At 43.7% G+C, this 17735-nt stretch overlaps 1 protein-coding gene across 2 annotated transcripts; it reads left to right on the forward strand.

Moving 5' to 3' along the window:
• The first annotated feature begins 349 nt into the window (after positions 1–349).
• KDELR2 (KDEL endoplasmic reticulum protein retention receptor 2) lies at positions 350–16060 on the forward strand. Of its 2 annotated transcripts, XM_032460028.1 has the most exons (5): positions 353–577; positions 8385–8485; positions 11415–11573; positions 12672–12924; positions 14028–16060. In XM_032460028.1, the coding sequence occupies exons 1-5, from the start codon at positions 487–489 to the stop codon at positions 14060–14062; spliced, it is 639 nt and encodes a 212-aa protein (XP_032315919.1). In that variant the 5' UTR covers positions 353–486; the 3' UTR covers positions 14063–16060. The 2 variants fall into 2 exon arrangements, with proteins under 2 accessions (XP_032315920.1, XP_032315919.1); XM_032460029.1 differs by lacking the exon at positions 12672–12924 and having other exon boundaries at positions 350–577.
• Positions 16061–17735: the final 1675 nt, after the last annotated feature.

Here is a 17735-nt window from a genome sequence, read left to right on the forward strand (position 1 = left end):
TAAGCTGCACCCTCCCTTACGCCCCCAATTTTCCACCTTATCTTGAGTGATGCAATCACGGATTAAATTTCCCCCCTCTCCTACTTTTTCATACAGTAAGACTATAGGGCTCATAAGATCAGTGGGAGGGGGAGAACCCCCCACGAGGGAGTGTCACTTTAAAAATTAAAGGAACTCGCTGGCACCCGAGGGGAAGCCGGAAACCGGTAGGGGGAAGTTGGCAAGGAGTCGGGGTCCTGGGGAGGCAGCCCCGGAAACTGCGCTCCCGCCCGGCCTTCGCTCCGGCGCGTCCCCTTTAAGGGGCGGGGCCGGGGCGGGGCCCGGCGGGCGCCCGCTCTCCCAAGCTGCCCCGCGCGCGCGCCGGCAGTTCGGCCACGTCCCTGGCCACGTCGCGCCCGCTCTCGCCATCTTCGCCGCTTCATCTCAGGGGCCGCCGCCGCTGCCTGAGCCACCGAGCGTGGGGCCGCCGCGCCGACCGCCGCCGCCATGAACATCTTCCGGCTGACGGGGGACCTGTCCCACCTGGCGGCCATCGTCATCCTGCTGCTGAAGATCTGGAAGACGCGCTCCTGCGCGGGTGAGCGGCGGGCGAGGCCCGGGCGAGGCCCGGGCGCGGGGCCGGGTCGCTGGGAGGACCCGGCGACCTCGGCCGCCCTGCGGCCCGCCGGCCTGCGCCGGCCCGACACACCCCCTCGGCCGGCCTGGCGGGCGGCCGCACTCGTGGGGAGCCTAGGCCGGGGCGAGGTGTCGCTGCTCTGGGCCCCGCTCAGCACTTGGTCGGCCCCCGAACTTGAGCGGTCGGGGCGGGGAGGCGCCAACTGGACAGCGCGGGGCCTTGTTCTATCTGAAAAGTTTGCATGGGGGCGGGGGTCCGGCAGGCGCGCCCCCCGCCCTGGGCTTCTGTGGGCGCTTCCCTGCGCGCCTGGGCGGGGGGTCCCGAGGTGCGGGGAGCCCGGGAATCAGTGGGATGCGCCGGAGGATGGGCAGGATCGCGGCGGCTTGGCCTGACGTGGCAGCCTACCCAGCCCGGGAGGTGGGGCGCGGGCGGGGAGAGGTCACCCCGCTCCCCACCCCGCCCCTTCGAGGACTGGCCTCCAGGTTAGGGTGTCGAGGCAGGCCTGTTCCTAGAGTCCTGTGGGCTTCACCGCAGCTCTCGGGACCAGGATCACACCCACCACAGGAGGGGGTATGGGGAGGTCTCTAAGCGAATTTCTTGGGGGCAGTTAATACTGCTTTGAGGAACAAACTAGTTTGTCAGACTCCGAGTGCCTCCATCTAATAACGGGTTCTAAAACCTGCGGCGCGGTGCCGGGTACCGCCGAGGTCTCATGCGGCCTCCTGTAATTCCTCACTCCACGTCACCAGTGAGTTGGCGACTCCCTCCTCGGGAGTGCACATTTCATGCACACATTGCTGGGAGGCAGTGAGACAAATCTTTCCCAGACAGTAGTTGTAGAGTTATACATTTCATCAACCCTAAAAGCTTAAGAATGGCCAATTTTGAAATGATTTCTCAAAATACAATGTCTTTCTTACACATATATTTTTGATAGTGTGGCCTCAGTGTGACAACGTTTGATGAATTAAAGAACTTAATTTTTGCAGAGACAGTAAAAGGTGGAGTCCCAAAGGACCTACGTGGCAGAGATTCTATTTACCTGATTGATTTCCAAAAAAAATTTCATCCTCTAAAAGTCACACCACATCTTTGGCTGCTGTCTTCAGGCCTCACCTATCTCCCTGGAATGTAGCTGAGATCCAGGAAGTAAGCAAAACCAAAAAGACCTTTGAGCAGTCAAAATGGATGTTACAAAGTCCATGTACTGAAACCAGTGTGTTTGGCTTGGAGGTGATCTCTCAATTTATACATAGTTCTGAGAGGTTCAGTTGTATGACTTCCAGCGACAGCAAAGTGATTTCAGCGATTGTGATAGCTGACGTTTAAGCGCTTGCTGTGTACCAGGTAGTGAGCTAAGTGCCTTAAATGGCTCATCCCATGTAGTCCTTAAAATAACCCTGGGAGATGAGTGCTCTTGTCCCCATGCTGTGGGTACAGGAACCGAGGCTCGGGGAGGTGAGAACATTATTGGTGGAGCCAGGATTGGAATACAGGCAGTTCTGGAACTCACAATTAAGGATTTGAATAAATATCTATTTGGCCTAAGTAATTTTGGTTTAAACAGTGGATGCCAGGCCAGTAGTTTAGGTCATTTTTTGTTGCACTCAGAAAAAAAATTTCCCCCTGCTTTAGTGAGATATAACTGGCATATAACATTGTATTAGTTTTAGGTGTACAATGTAAAAATTTGTTATGTGTATGTATTGCAAAATGATTGCCACAATAACTTAAGTTAACACCCAACACCACCCATATTTACATTTTTTTTCCTTGTTGTGAGAACTTTTAAGGTCTATTCCCTAGCAACTTTCAAATATCAGTACAGTATTATTAACTACAGCCACCATGCTTTACATTACATCCCCAGGATTTGTCTTCTAACTGGAAGTTTGCACCTTTTGATTACCTTCACCCATTTTGCCAACCCCTCACCAGAAAATGTTACTTTTAATCTTCATTTTTGCTCCAAAAGCTTTGTATGAGTCTCTTCATCTTTTTTCATAGGTTTCTCAGAATCCCCTCTGTCAAGTCATTAAACATTGAAGGATGCTAGCTCCTAAACGTGTATCTAAATTAAGATGTTGGGGAGAAGGTAGTGACGTGCTGGATGTAGAATTCTTAAAGGACCCTTGGGTAACAGGAGAAAGTGAGAAGATTTGGTACTTTGTTTCTTTGTTTTTAAATACTCATTACTTTTATGTGGGAGATTTAGGAAAATACAAAATACTTCAGCCAAAATAATAAGACAAATAGGTGAGTTAAGTTTGTCTGTGTTTGCAGGTATTCCAACAGTTATTAAACTGTTCTGGTTATCAGACTTAGGATCATTTTATGTACGATTTCTAGCCTTTTAAAAATCAGAATCATCAAGATCATGATTCAGAATTAAATTTAGAATTTGACTAGCTACCTTGTTTTTCACCCTAAATTATAAAGTTGTCTAGAGACTTTTGAAAGAGTAAGAATTTGATACTGAGATTCTCAAATAACTAGATTTGGAGACATGTACGTTCAGGTTGTGTTTCTCACTTTGAAAATACTGGTGCTGGGGTTCATTTTAGGGTTTTGGCACTTGTTTTGAACATGCGTGCAGCTGCATAACCAGGGCTTTCTCATCTTGAGGTGTGGGGTGAGACAGGTTAGTAAAGAAGATTCTGTTTTCTTGACCATCTAATTCAAGAGCAACTGCCTTAAAGGACCTATTTTAAAGTGGGGGCAGGGGAGTTGATCTTAGTTTAGTCTGACTTGGCGTTCTCTTCTGTCTGCCATTGTCATTACAGAGGGGTGCCCAAATGAAATGTCAGTTTCTCATCTTCCTGAGCTGTGACTGGCAGCTGGATCCACAGGATGCGCAAGTCATCACTTTATCGCCCTAAACACTGACCTGGGTAGTGTTGGAGAATAGGCGTTGGTGTATTGATGAAGAATTTCCTGTCTACATTTTCCTGTAGGCTGACAGTTGTTATTAGTACTGTATATATTGTGCTTAAACTACCAGAGGAGTTTTTCTGAGACCCAAGGCTCCCAGCCAGTCCTCCCCTAGTCCTTCCCTTCCCTCCTCCACCTGGTGCTTAGATTGTTGTTAGCTATTGTCATGTAAGTTGCAGATTTTTCATCCTGCCAAACATCCTACCAAACTGCTGTGTCCCTGTAGTTCTCGTAATTGGACAGTTTGATTTTTTTTTTTTTTTTTTTGGACAGCTTGTATTTTTGAAGGACTTGGAAAATACCTCATCTTCTGTTGTCATCGGGTACTTCAGGAAGCTTTTGCCTCACATTCTGCGTTCTCTCTGTAGCAGCTGTTGCCTATTGCTCTTTTGAGTGTCAGTCTCCTGAGTAATCATTTTTCCCACTTACTGACCACTCACTATGTGCAAGACACTCGGGACACAGCTCAGAGCAGCATCTTGTAGCTGTCAAAGTTTCTGCTCTCAGGAAAGCTGCAATTTAGTTGAAGTAATAAGCCATATATAAAAAAGATTAAAATATAGCGTATCAGACCATATAGGCAGTAAATTCTATATGTGATGTGGCAAGAAAGATCCCAGGAAGGCTTTCCTGATTTCCCAACAAGGAGAGTATGAGACCTCAATGAAGAAAATGTGTAACTTTGCTGATGGACATAAAAGATGACCTGAATGTATGTTCAAACCATGGTCCTGGAGAGGACCGGGCAGGCTGGCGAGGAAGCAAGATAGTACATCTCCCCAAATTAACTTAATTATTCAGAGTATCATCAAAGTTAAGAGACAATAAACTGAGAGAAATAATCTGCAGTATATCTAAGTGACAAGAGGTTAATAATCTGTAATAAAATACTCCTACAAATTAAAAAAACTAATCTGATAAAAAATGGGGAAAGTTGGCAGTTCACGAAAGAATGACAGAAGGCCAGTTATGCATGAAAGAATGCCCAGCCTCACTAGTGGTTAGGAACTTGGGTATTAAAACAGCAGTGCATCCCATCATTTGCCTGCTGGGTGGGAAGAAGGCAGAGGTTTACAACAACTAATGTAGGCAAAGGGGTGAAGTAAAGGGTATTTTCTCGTCTGGGTTAGTGAATATGTAAATTGGCACAGCCTATGTAGGGGAAGTTTGACAATATTTCAAAACTTAAAGTGTTCATATAGTTTACCCCAGCACTTCTAGGGGATCTGAACTACAGAAATTGTCACATATGTGAATAAGTGATATTGAGGTTTAAGGATACTTGTTGTACTTAAATACAAAGCACTTTATAGATACAGAGATGTTCATGCAGTATTTATAAGAGCAAATACTGTACACAACTCAAATGTCCATTAAGAGAGATATCGCACAAATGTTGGCATATTCACACTGGAGCACTATGCAGCCATTAAAAAGAAGGAGCTAGAAGTATTAACAGAAGCTACATCTGAGATATTAAGTTAAAGAAGCAAATTGTAAAGGAAGAGTTACGGCCCCATTAAGTTGCACTTAAAATGGAGTTGGGAGGAGTGTTAACAAGATTCTTCTGATTTTTATTCCGTATATTTTAGCACATTGGTATTTTTAATAAAATAGCATGGATTTCTCTGAAAAGAAGAAAAAATAGTAAAGCAATACATAGAGCTGTCATTTACCAAGCACCTGCGGTGGGGCAGGTTTAGTAAAAGACACTTTTTTCAACAGTCCCACAATTCGGCATAATTTGTCCCCATTTGACAGATGCAGAAACTGAGGTGTAGGGGGACCAAGTATATGTAATGGGCCCTGGTTTGCTTGTTGCTTTCAGGGACTGAGCTTGCATCCAGACCTGCTGACTCCAAAGCCTCTCTTTCCCCGAGGCACAAAGCTGTGTTCTGAGTCAGTTCCTGACTTTTGAGCTACTGGTTCGAGGGTAAGTTAATGACCTCGAATCATGACCTCTGATAGTCTCCTAAAGGCGAGTACCTGGATCCTTCGAGACAGCAGGTCAGAGCATGGTATGCAGGAGCCTTGTTGAAGGCTGCCATGCTGTTTACCCTGGCGGTCTGACCTGCAGTGCTTGGTTGTATCCCAGCTGTCACCAGCACAAAAATAATTCATGGAAGGCTTTTCTGTTTGGTTGAGGGCTCTGTTCTGTAAACCAATGGGAATATGAGAAATGCAACTTTTGACTTGAAGCTTAAATTAACATACACTGGACTATTTAGTTGTAGCTTTTTATTAAACTTGGCCCAGTGGGAAAAGACGGGAATGGGATTAAGTTTAATGATTGGTTTCCATTTAACAAGTTATACTCCATAGTATGGATATTTGGTGCATTTAGAGTTGAGATGGCTGTTTCAGAAACATTGAGCACTTGTTACCTGATGGCCTTCGCATGCTTTGGTCTCAACCCAGGGAGAAACTAACCATGAGAGCCCCTCTGGCTTCATGGCAAGTATTCCCACTTGAAGGAGATTCCTGCCCCTACCCCTTCTGTCTTCAGCTGGGACCTCTGCCTTCTTGGGGAGACAGAACAGTTTTTCTGTTTTAAAGGGAAAATGTTGCCACCTGCTAATCAGGATCCCAGGCCAGGAAGCATAGGGCAGAACTGTGTAAGCATCCTCAGATTTCCAGCATGGCAGCTCCTGCACCACGGGACAGGCTGCTGGCCACATGCTGCCTGCCCCTTTCTGCTCTGCCCCACCCTCTGCCTGGTGGTGAATTAGGGCAGAGCCCAGAGCACATTGCCTATTTACAATCGTAGAGACACAGTATGACTTGGAGAGTCTTTGGAAGTGTTATCCCCAAAATACCATAAAATGGGAATATACCCCCATGACATGAAACTAAAATGAATCAGATTTTCTTTTGTCCACTTGCTCATTCATTCAGCAGATGTTTTCTGGGCCCTGCTGGGTGTCAGGCCCCGTGCTCAGCACAGCGAATACAAAATGGAATAAGGCACGACCCGGGCCTTCGGACATCTCCAGTGTGATGGGGGTTGGGGGAGAGGAAGCCAGGCAACCAGATGACCGCAGTGTGTTTTATAAGTGCTGTAACAGGAGCTAGGGCAGCAGCTGGCGTGAAGTACTTCCCATTGTGCACTTGCTGAATGAATAAACAGCACCGGGGGAGGGTGTCTTCAAAGATGACGTCCCAGAGGAAGTGAAACGTGAACTGGGTCGCAAAGGGGAGTGGTAAAAGTGACATGATAGTTCCTGCTTTTTGATAATAAAAATGCTGAAAATGAGGACAGACTTCAAATCTGCATGGCTTCCAAAGTTCCATTAGAATAAACTCTTTACAACAAGATTTGCCCATATGTATCCTATAATTCTTTTATTTAAAATATTGGAAAGAACCATATAGGAAATGAACTGGAAATTTATCTCTCAAGTCTTCAACAAACATCAAATGTGACCCACATGCTCCCTGTCCTTTTTCCCCATTTTGTCTTCTCTCTCCCATGTTCTCTATGTCAGTGGCAGCCTCGTGTTTTCTCCTTTGGAATATTGATCTTTCATAAGAAAAAAAGTTCCCCTTTACTGGGGAAAAGACTAAAAGGAGATGGCTTACTGTCTGTATCTCTACCTTTGGTCCTTGAAATTGGTTACTGTTGATGGATCCAGAAGGATAGAGTCGACTTTTTCTTCAGTTTCTATTTAGCTATTTTTGTGACTAGGCTGGAACTGTAAATATTCATACATAGAAAGTAACATTCTTAGGTCCAGGCTTTTCAACAAGCTATAAAATTGTTTTGTAAAACAGTGTAAAAATACCATGTAAAGCAATGTGATGTTCACCTTCTGGGGAAATACTGCTAATGATTTGGGTGCAGTGACATTTCTGCTAAATACAAGCTTGCTTAAATGTCTAATGGTGTGAAGTTTGCCATGTAGATGAGGGTGGGCAGGTTCTGACATCTAGTAAGGTTCAGTTTCTTTAATGAATTCGCTCTTTCTCAAACATCTGAAACCCATAATTTACGTCTTTTGTCACATAAATATTTAGCCAAATGCAGATGTCAGGTGCACTCTATGTGACCTTCTAGACTTCCCTAGCTGAGGCTCCATGTGCCACGACAGTGCTCAGGAGGTGGGCTGGTGATTGGGGGTAGAAGCAGTTTTAAGATGTTAAAACAGTAAAAGACAGACTGCTGCTTTGGAAGACAAGCAGGTTCCCACCCTCTTGTTGCCATAGCATCCAGGAGCATTTTTATGTGAGTCTGAGGTTGGTTGTGTGATGAATCTAAGAGGTGGAATTGTAAAAAATTTTAACATACCCAAGTAAACACTTCTCTCACAAAAGAAGTCACCCTGGGAGGCCACACTGCTGTTCCTGGAGGATTACTGCTCAGACTCTCCCCTGAAGCAGTGCTCTCCACTTGGTCCCTCATCTCCTTAATCCAGTTAGATTCCAGCTCCACCCTCAAAAGATTTGTCACATGAGATACTGTTTTTTAAAAATGGAAAGATGCTAAACGTAACGGACAAGTTACAACACTGAATAACAGCAGGATTTTTAAAATAAATTTCTTTCTATATCTAGAGGGACATATTTGAGAAATTTAATGTTCATTTGAACGATACACATCCTGGCATGTTGGTGCTGACATCGTCATAGTGAGACAGAAAAGCTGTTAGAACCTCCCCAGGCGGTCATGTTCAAGACTGTCGAGGGAAAGAACAACAGAAACTGCTCTCATGCACCCAGAGTCGTCCTGGACATCAGCCTCGGCCCCTGGTCCCACGTCCCTGCACTCCCTGCACCATGTTGTCCACAAGAATCACAGAGCTCTCCAAGCATTTCTAATACTTTGCTTTTGTTTCTGTAGGTATTTCTGGGAAAAGCCAGCTTCTGTTTGCACTGGTCTTCACAACTCGTTACCTGGATCTTTTTACTTCATTTATTTCATTATATAACACGTCTATGAAGGTATGGTATGGCATCCAATGGAACGTATTTTATCCATAATCCACAGACCTATGGAAACTGTTAAATTTATGCCACCTGTGCACTTAATTAAACATCTTCAAGAATAATGTCTAAATATGCTGTTCTTGACTTAAGCACTTTTAGACCACCTAGTACATGTAGCTGAGAATAGTTATCATTAAGCATATTTTTTCTGTTTCAAAGCAGTATCTGTTAAAGTTATTTGCACCTAGAGATTTCTTAATCTTAAGTTCTTCGACTATGGTAAACTTCTAAAGCTCTTGAAAACCCTATGAGACAGAGGGGTGACTATTATGTTTTCATGCAGTGGGAAATTATAGAGTCTGGGAAACCCAGCGAGTCGGTTCAGAACAAAGAACTAGAAGCCGGGGCCCCCCACTGCACCACACATCCCGCTTACTTCTGTCGTGCTTCAGCAGCGTCTGCACAGAATTTACGTCATGCGCTCTTTAAACCTTTTAGCTTGGTCCAAGCTTTAGTATCCATAATACCTTTGGTGTCATATTTCTCCTAATTGACATGAAAACAAATGTCTGACTGTCAAAATGCAGAATGTCGCGTTCCAGCCAGCATCTTGTGTACCACTGGCAGCGCACGCTCCCCGCTTGTGGCAACCTCAGTTCTTCCCCGCAATCATTGAACTCAGACTTGGTGAACACCACGGGGCCCGCTGGGGCGGGGTGAGCAGCGAGCAGCACTCAGGGCATGGGGAGGAGCTGCAGTTTGCAATAGGTGCTGTGAAGGGAAAGTACAGGCTCTCCGGGTGTAGAAAGGGTGTCTGACTTCATTCGTTCCTCAGATGCTTAGCGAGCACCTGTATGCGGGATACTGTGGTAGGCACTTGGTTTTTGGCACCCAATGAAGTAATGTTTAAGCTAAAGCCATTGGTGTGGTATTTAAAACAACTCCCACAGCACTTTGTGTTCGAAAGCATTTTTATAAGCACAGGTCAAAGTAGACAAAGCAATATTTGAGCCCACGGTCTTTACTAAGAAGCAGATTTGAGTTACCTATAATCATTCCATTCTTCCTTACTAAGTGATGGGAGCCTAGTAATCAGGAAATAATTAGCTTACTTAAAAATGGTTTTAGGTCTGTGCTTGTTGTCCAGGCAAGTTGAGCCTGCAGGTATTAGACGTGTGTAAGCAAGAGTCCCCTCCTGTCCCCCTTGGGATACCCAGCTTTTAGAGGAATCCTTGCTTACTTAATTGTAGCTTCCAAACATAATGTCCCTAAAATCGGGAATGAGAGCCAAGGCCTATATGCTCATAACTTTTTACTTTAAATGCCAATCACTGGTGAGAGGAGAAAGTAGCTGCTTTCCCCAGCGGCTGCTGAAGCCTGTATGGGAAATCCAGGCTGGCTGGAGGAGGGGGCTGGGGAGGGACCTGTTCGTAGATGTATGTGTATTTCATCTGTAGTGTAGATGATATGTTACTTTGTTCATGTACGTGTATGCATATATTTGAATGTGTAGAGAACTCCTCTTACAGTATGTTAATCTTCCTTGATTTTGCGTGGAGGGTGTGTGTATGTTACTTCTCCAGTCTATGGGAATGACCAGCAATTTTCATACTTTGTTGACTATTTATTTGCAAATACAACTTTATGATAAGATGCCAGGGACAGTTTAGTATCCTTGTTTTGTTTTGTTTTCAAGCATATGAGGACTTGGTGATTGCCCTCATTTTCCTGTTAAGTTGTTTTGCCCAAATATTTTCCCAGTTAAGTTTCACAAGTTGGCTTTTCTGAAAAGTCAGTGCAGCTGATACCCCAGTTGTCTGTTTACTAGAACCAAACTACTGTTTGGTTCTTGAGCCTAAAATTCTGAAGTCTGAAAATTGGTGTAATTTCAGACTATCAGACTTTTCCTTAGGTTTGGATGAAAATATTTTTAGTGTTTTACCTTTTGAATGTGAAAGAACATACAATTTAATTGTATGCCCTTGAACAGCTATACTGCTGTGCAAATACATAGGCAGCAATGTTTTACAGATTATCACTAACTTTTGATTTTGCTTTTGTTATGTTACCAGACAAAATTTCATAGCAACAGTCTGAAAGCTGAGTGTTCAAGTAACACAGATAAGTTAAAACCATCATTGCAAAGTTTAACATGAGTTACATCGTTTATCTTAAGGAAAGCACTATCTGGGAAATATCGTTGTGCTGTAAGGAAGTGTATTGGTTTTGAACTGCATTGAAGTTCGTGTTTGCTTTTTTTCTAAACATACTATCTAGTAGTTTAGAATAAAATTAAAAATACGTTCTTTGGCAGTTTCTTATAAAGTTAAACATATACTTAACATACGATCCAGGTATTTACCTGAGAGAAGTAACACTTATACTCACACAGAAACCTGCACACACATGTCCCCCGCAGCTCTATCCAACCATCCCCCAAGCTGGAAACAACCCACCTGTCCTCTAATTGGCAGATGGATCAACAGCTGTGGCACCCAGACATGGGCTGCTGCTTCGAAATACAGGGGAGTGGTTCTTAGTCCACACAACAATATGGTTGGCTCTCAGATCGTTCTGCTAACTGAAAGAGGCTGGTATTAAAGGTGACATAGTGTATAATTCCGTTTGTGGAATGGAATTCTAGAAAAGGCAAAAACTTCAGGGACCAAGAACACATCAGTGATTGCCAGCAGTTAGGCCTGGAGGAAAGCCTTGACCATGTAGGCGCAGCATGAGGGAGTTTGGGGGGGTGATAGGACTGGTCTGCATCTGGATTGTGTTGGTGGTTATGTGACTTACAGAGCTGTATACCCCTGCAAAAGTGAATTTTACTATATTTAAATTTATAATTTAAAAGTATTTATAATATGGATGATGTAGAAAGCCACAAAGAGTTGGAATAACTGTTAAAATACTGATGACCCAATGTTTTTTCTTTTTTTAGCTCATCTACATTGCCTGCTCTTATGCCACAGTGTACCTGATCTACATGAAATTTAAGGCAACCTACGATGGAAATCATGATACCTTTCGAGTGGAATTTCTGGTGGTCCCTGTGGGAGGCCTCTCATTTCTAGTCAATCATGACTTCTCTCCTCTTGAGGTTAGTTCAGAGGTTTTTTAGTGGTCATGTCTGGTTCCCTAGGGAAATAGACCTGGTTGCAGATAACTTACAGTGGTTCTGTTTTGTTTGTTTTGGTTCAACAAGCTTCTGGTACAACATAAACTGTTTGGTGTAAATAAATCGTGGGAAGGAATTAAGCACCCAGGTTAGACACCCATTTGGGTGTTTGCTGACTCTCCTTTAGAATAAACTTGGGTCCTGTGATACCGAACGCAGTGCTGTGCCTGTCCTGAGTGTCTGAACACATGGTCTTCTGCCCACTCCCACTCAGCTTGTGTTTCCTCTTCCCGTACGGGTGTAGCTCATTGATGCTGTGTCTGTGAACCCCTTAAGCAGGACTCCTCATCCTCAGGAAGAGTGGACTGCATGGTGCCCTGGCCCTGGTTGGTGCCCTGGCCTGCTCCTCATCGCTCTGTCCAGCCCTCAACATCCTGGGGTTGACTTGAGTTACCACACTGATGGTGGTCTTCTGAAGGTGCAGGGAGTACCCGCGTTTAAAACACTCCAGGGGGCTACTCACATATCCTCTTTCCATCAGCGAGAATCAAGTACTGTGTTGGGCAGAGAGTTTGTGTAATTACAATTCTGACTTCCTATGCCTTTGACTTACCACACCAAAAGAGCCTAAAGAATAAGAATAATAGTGAGACAGTTTAGATAGTCTGGAAAGGAGACCAGTTGGTGAGGAAAAACAGCAGTGACGGAGTGGAAGGACCCAGCCATCAGTGTTGTCAACCCTGGCAGAAAACAGAGTTGATGAGGGGCCCTGGATTCAGAGTGGGGTGAGTTTACCCAGGAGAGACATCACACAGGTAGGGTCACAGAAAATTAGAGAAGAAGGTGACGTTAGGGAGACACGGTAGTGAAAATTCAGAGGTACACATGCCCAGGTTCCCCAGCTGGTCACTGGGAGTGTCTGCCTCTTACATGTAGCTTAAGTTTCTGTGATTTATTAAATTGTAAAGCTATTCTGTTGTGGGCTCGGACGCCCAGACTGCTTCACAGTAAAGCCAGAGTATTTCCCATGAACCCAGGGCAGGCCCTGGATGCTGACCAGACCTGCTGTTTCTCTGGCAGATTCTGTGGACCTTCTCCATCTACCTGGAATCGGTGGCTATCCTGCCACAGCTCTTCATGATCAGCAAGACCGGGGAGGCGGAGACCATCACCACCCACTACCTGTTCTTCCTGGGCCTCTACCGCGCCCTGTACCTCGTCAACTGGATCTGGCGCTTCTACTTCGAGGGCTTCTTCGACCTCATTGCTGTGGTGGCCGGCGTTGTCCAGACCATCCTGTACTGTGACTTCTTCTACTTGTACATCACGAAAGGTACGTTGGGCTGTGTCCTGCCGGCCTTGTTCTTCTAGGAGCCCCCCCGCCCAGCGTGCTCCTAATCTGACACAGGCTCATAAAGCAGAACTGGCTTCAGAAGAACATTCTAGTGACTGTCAAGTAAACTTCTGGATCCGGGTTTGCAGTTTTTTTTTCTTCTGCTGTAGCTTTATTGTATTTGTACAGTGACACATTTTCATTGTAAAATTAGTTAGAACTGATAATTCTGAAAACAATCACCCAAAATCCTACCACTTGGAGATAATCATTGTTAATGTTTCAGTAAATGTAATGATTTAATGATACATGACTTAAACTATATGTGCTTTCCTATAATCTGCTTTTCTCCCTAGACATCTACATAATTTTTAATAGCAGAAGAGTATTTCATTATGTGTATTACCGTAATTAACTTACTCAGCCCCTTTTTCATGGGTATTTGGGCTGTTACTGGTTTGCTGCTCTTAAACTCTAGTGCTTAAATCAGCATCCTTGCATATGTATATTTTTGCTTTTATATGAACACAGGACATATGAATTTCACAAAAAATCTGACAAAAAAAAGCCATAGTCCTTCCTTAGGAAAAAAAATGCACACTTACGCATATACACACAAATATATGCATACAGTTTTAGAGAATTCAGGAGGCCCTGAAACCCATCCACAGATCCCAGGCTAAGGATGCTTGCTATACAGTAAAATTCCTCGTGGTGCAATTGCGAGGTATAAGGGCATTTGTATCTTACCTCTTTAACATCCAAAATTTCATAACAGTATATGTTGATTAGAGGAGAAAGTCGTAACAAAAAGCTGAATTAGGTGACAATTTCAATCGAATTAGTATTTTTAAATTCAGTTGCTGTGGTGTCCAGATACATGAAGAAGATTCCAGTCCATGTGTGCATGACACTTTCACAGTTCAGAGGGCTTTGTTTATTGACACCAAAGTCAGGTGACTGTTGGTTGTCAAGAGCTTGTTTCCTCGAACCTCACTCGTAGTATCTTGATGTGACAGACTTCTAGGAATGGGAAGAAGGAAACTATAAGGTTGTCAGGATCAGTAACCTTTTGTTTTTTCTTCCTCTCTTTAAAATTCCAGTACTCAAGGGAAAGAAGCTCAGTCTGCCAGCGTAAGTGCCAAAGACCATCAGCAGCCTCTGTCCTTCAGGGTGCTCGGACGGAATTCTTACCACAGCAAAGGCACAAGATGCTTGAGACGGAAAACCAGAAACTTAACTCTTCTGTTGCAGATAGTCATCAGTGGCTCTGTAAGAACCCAGAGGGAAAGAACCAGAAGGTTTCTGTTTAATGCATCTTGCCTTATCTTTTTTTATTACTATGTACAAAGATTTTTTTACACAAAGAAACAATGCTGTATTAATAAATTCAGTGTGTAGCTTCAATTGGGGTAGTTCTAAAAGTGAAGATTTTGTGAGGAATAAGTGCAAACTTTTTTTTTTTAATTCTTTGAAATTGTTGATTCCTTATATCTGCAATGAAATCGTGCTCCTTGACAGCTGGAAGGTTATGTATCTTCCATCTCTCAAACTGCATTCCACTATATTTATTTTTTTGCCAAAAGATGAATTATCTTTGTTTGAAATCTGAGATAGTATGTCCGATTTGGTACATCTGTTCAAATTTCTTCTCACCTGACGTGGAAATCCTTCTTTGGATGTCACAACACTACATTTAAGGCTGGTAAGGATGACTTGCAAGTCTTAGGTTTTTCATTACCGAAATTTTAACATTCTGAATGTAGATGGAGTCTCAGTTAAGAGTCACCAAAGGTGCCTGCCCTCCTCCCCTACTGAGAAGCGTCAGTTTGAGACTGTCCCAGTGGTGTCAGAGAACTCGGTGGGCAGGGGCTTTGGGCTGCTTGCCATCTCAGTGTGTGTGTGGGAGACACTGATGATTATTTTGGATCTAGGACTCCTCTGAGGAATGGAACATTATCTGTCATTTTAACTTACAATTCCAGAAGATTACTACAAGCATGTCCATGCTCAGATTCAGGCTGTTTTCCATATTACTCTTGGACAGTAAAATGATTTTCTTTATTTTAATTGGCAGCACCAATTGCCATTCCTTTTACTCTTACTTTTTTAATTTTTTGTTGTTTTTATTGAGCTCTTGCATGATTTATCTTGTGTTACCATCCTAAATAAACATTTTATTAAACGTAGAATAAATTGTCTTTTTTTAATGAATTAGGCTTTTGGAACATCCTATGTCAGGATGGGTTTTTTTTTCAATTGGCAACAAGAGCTCTGTATAGGGCTGCAAACATTTGTTCTCCACCTAGTAATCTAAAACTTTCTGTATTTTGTGGGAAAATTGGAATTTTCCTCCTGATTTTGCCATTAAATTAATTTGCAGCGTTTTTTTGATTAATGCAAAAGCATACGACTTTGTTTTTATGTGATGCACCATTGTTAAAGTGTTGAATACTAACAGTGCTTACTACAAGAAGGGTGTAGTATTTTTGCTTGCTGCATTAAAATATCTTGTGGAGGAAGGGCGCTGGATGGGTTTTATTTTTATCTTAACATCTTTCTAAATAGGCGGTGTAACTGTGTAGTTTAACCTCCCATCTTTCTCTCGTTTTGCTTCCCCTCCATTGCCTCATGTCTTTGCTTTTGTGTATCAGAGTCTCTTTCTTTCTGGCGTCCTAGTCTCAGTTTAGTTTCCGTTTTTATCCTCCTTGGAAAATTCTGATAGCGTGCAGGAAGGGTGGGAAATCCCGTCATAAGTGGAGGAGACTCCTTGCTGCCCAAACTGGGCGTGGGTGGGGGGCTCACACATGATTTTGTGCATGTAACTCAAACACAAGCTGGGATCATTCATTGGAGAGCACCCTGCATAGAGCAAGGATCTGGACCTCGGCACGCCACCTGATCTATGAAGTAGCAATGCCTCCAGTTATTCTGCCCAAGTGAAAACAGAGTTGGTTGAGATGTTGCCACCACCTGTGGCCCACCACAGTGACATCTTAGCAGGCGCCTGAGGCGGGGCGCGGGGCTGGGGCAGAGTCCTGGCCACGTTGGAAACAAAGGCGTTGTATCACAAAGCACTGTTTCAGAATTACTTCACTTCCTGAATAAAGGTTATCAGGTAATTCATATTTTTCAACAAGCCGTTTTATTTGTGTGTGTTTTTTGAATGTAAGCATAAAGAGAAATAAAGCAAAGTGAACAAATTTGCCCACTAAAAAACTGCGAAAAGCTACTGGCTGTTGACTTGCTTACAGACACCAATCCATTCTTCGTCTGGATCAGTTACAGAGTTTGAAGAACATTTACTGCTTCCTCACAGTCTGGCCAAAGAGAAATGGGTGAAGGAAAAAAAAGTGGCAGCTAGAAGGCCTTGCTAGGGAAGATCCAGCCCAGCATTTCCGAAGATGCCAACAGGTTAAACAATTTCCTGGAAAGGTCAAGCGAAGATTCTATTTCAGTAGAAATCTTAAGTGGTTTGTGGGACAGACTTGTGTTAGGGGTCTTGGCTCCCCACACTCTAGCTCTGACCATGGGTTTAGCGTGAGCCTTGCTCCCGCTCTGTGACGAGCAGGGACTCCCACCACAGGATTTGGGAGGTGCAGCTTGGTGCACAGAAGGTGCTCAGCGCCTTGGGCACCCTCTTCCCCCTCCCTTTCTTTGTGCTTAGCTTGGGACAGCAGCCTTGAAAGCTGGCCAGAACCCGTTCTGGCTGGAGTTCCTCTGGCCCATGTGATGACATTGGTAGTTTTGCCCTTGTTGGGAGAGAATGCCTCTAGAAACAGACCCCCAAGAACCTTACAAAACCACGCATCTGAGTGAGGACTAGTGAAGGCTGGTTGGACTGGAGCTCATGTGGGTTTTTCTCTGTGTGCTTCGCCCTCTAGTGGCTGGATGTAGACTTTCCAGGGAACCTGTGCTGTCCTCTCCCCACCAAGCTGATCTGGCTTAGCCTTTGAAGTGGAGTCTTATGCAGGTGCTGGGGGTGTTTCTTCTCCAGTTCTGAAACAATTCCCTCTTGTATCCCTGCAGCTTAGAAGCAACTTGCGGCAATGATATAGCACTAATCCTTTTAAACAATGACAAAGATACTTCTTATACTACTGGAACATAATACTCCAGATTTCTGACCTAGTTTGGCCTTGGGCACTTATGAAGTGAGTCTTCAAGCAAACATTACACTACACTTGACTCCATTACCAAAACAGAATGGAAATACAGAACCTATTTATTCATAAGATTTCTAGTTCTGGGGGGAAGGTTACAGCTCGGTAGAAAGTGTGCTTAGCATGCACAAGGTCCTGGGTTCAATCCCCAGTACCTCTATTATAATAAATAAATAAACCTAATTACCTCCCCCAAAAAACATTTTTTTAAATAAAAAAAAGTAATTGTCAAAATATACAGGTTACCAAAAAAAAAAAAAAAAAAGATTTCTAGTTCTGTAATAGGAAAACATGTGCCCTGGAACTAAGAAAGTGATTTGTTCCAAGTTCTGAGAACTGAAAAATCTCAGGACTTTAAGAGTGCTTGGAGAAACAACTGTCCAACTGACTGAAAGATCACCTGACTAAAGCCCCTACCCACTTCTGACATAGACAACAGCAGAAACAATGAATGCAAAGATATTAATCTTACTCAGAGCAGAAGGATTTGCTCAAATCAAAGAAGATCAAGCCCTAAAGGGAGAAAGGAAGACACGAATCAGTTTGGAAAAACAATAAAGATCCACTTCTCCAAGTTAATACGAAGATGAAATTAAATGCTGAGAAATCTCTGAAGAATACCCACTATTATTTGCAAATAGTTAAAGT

The sequence above is a fragment of the Camelus ferus genome, chromosome 18, assembly GCF_009834535.1.
Source record: "Camelus ferus isolate YT-003-E chromosome 18, BCGSAC_Cfer_1.0, whole genome shotgun sequence".
In the NCBI taxonomy this organism is placed as follows: domain Eukaryota; kingdom Metazoa; phylum Chordata; class Mammalia; order Artiodactyla; family Camelidae; genus Camelus; species Camelus ferus.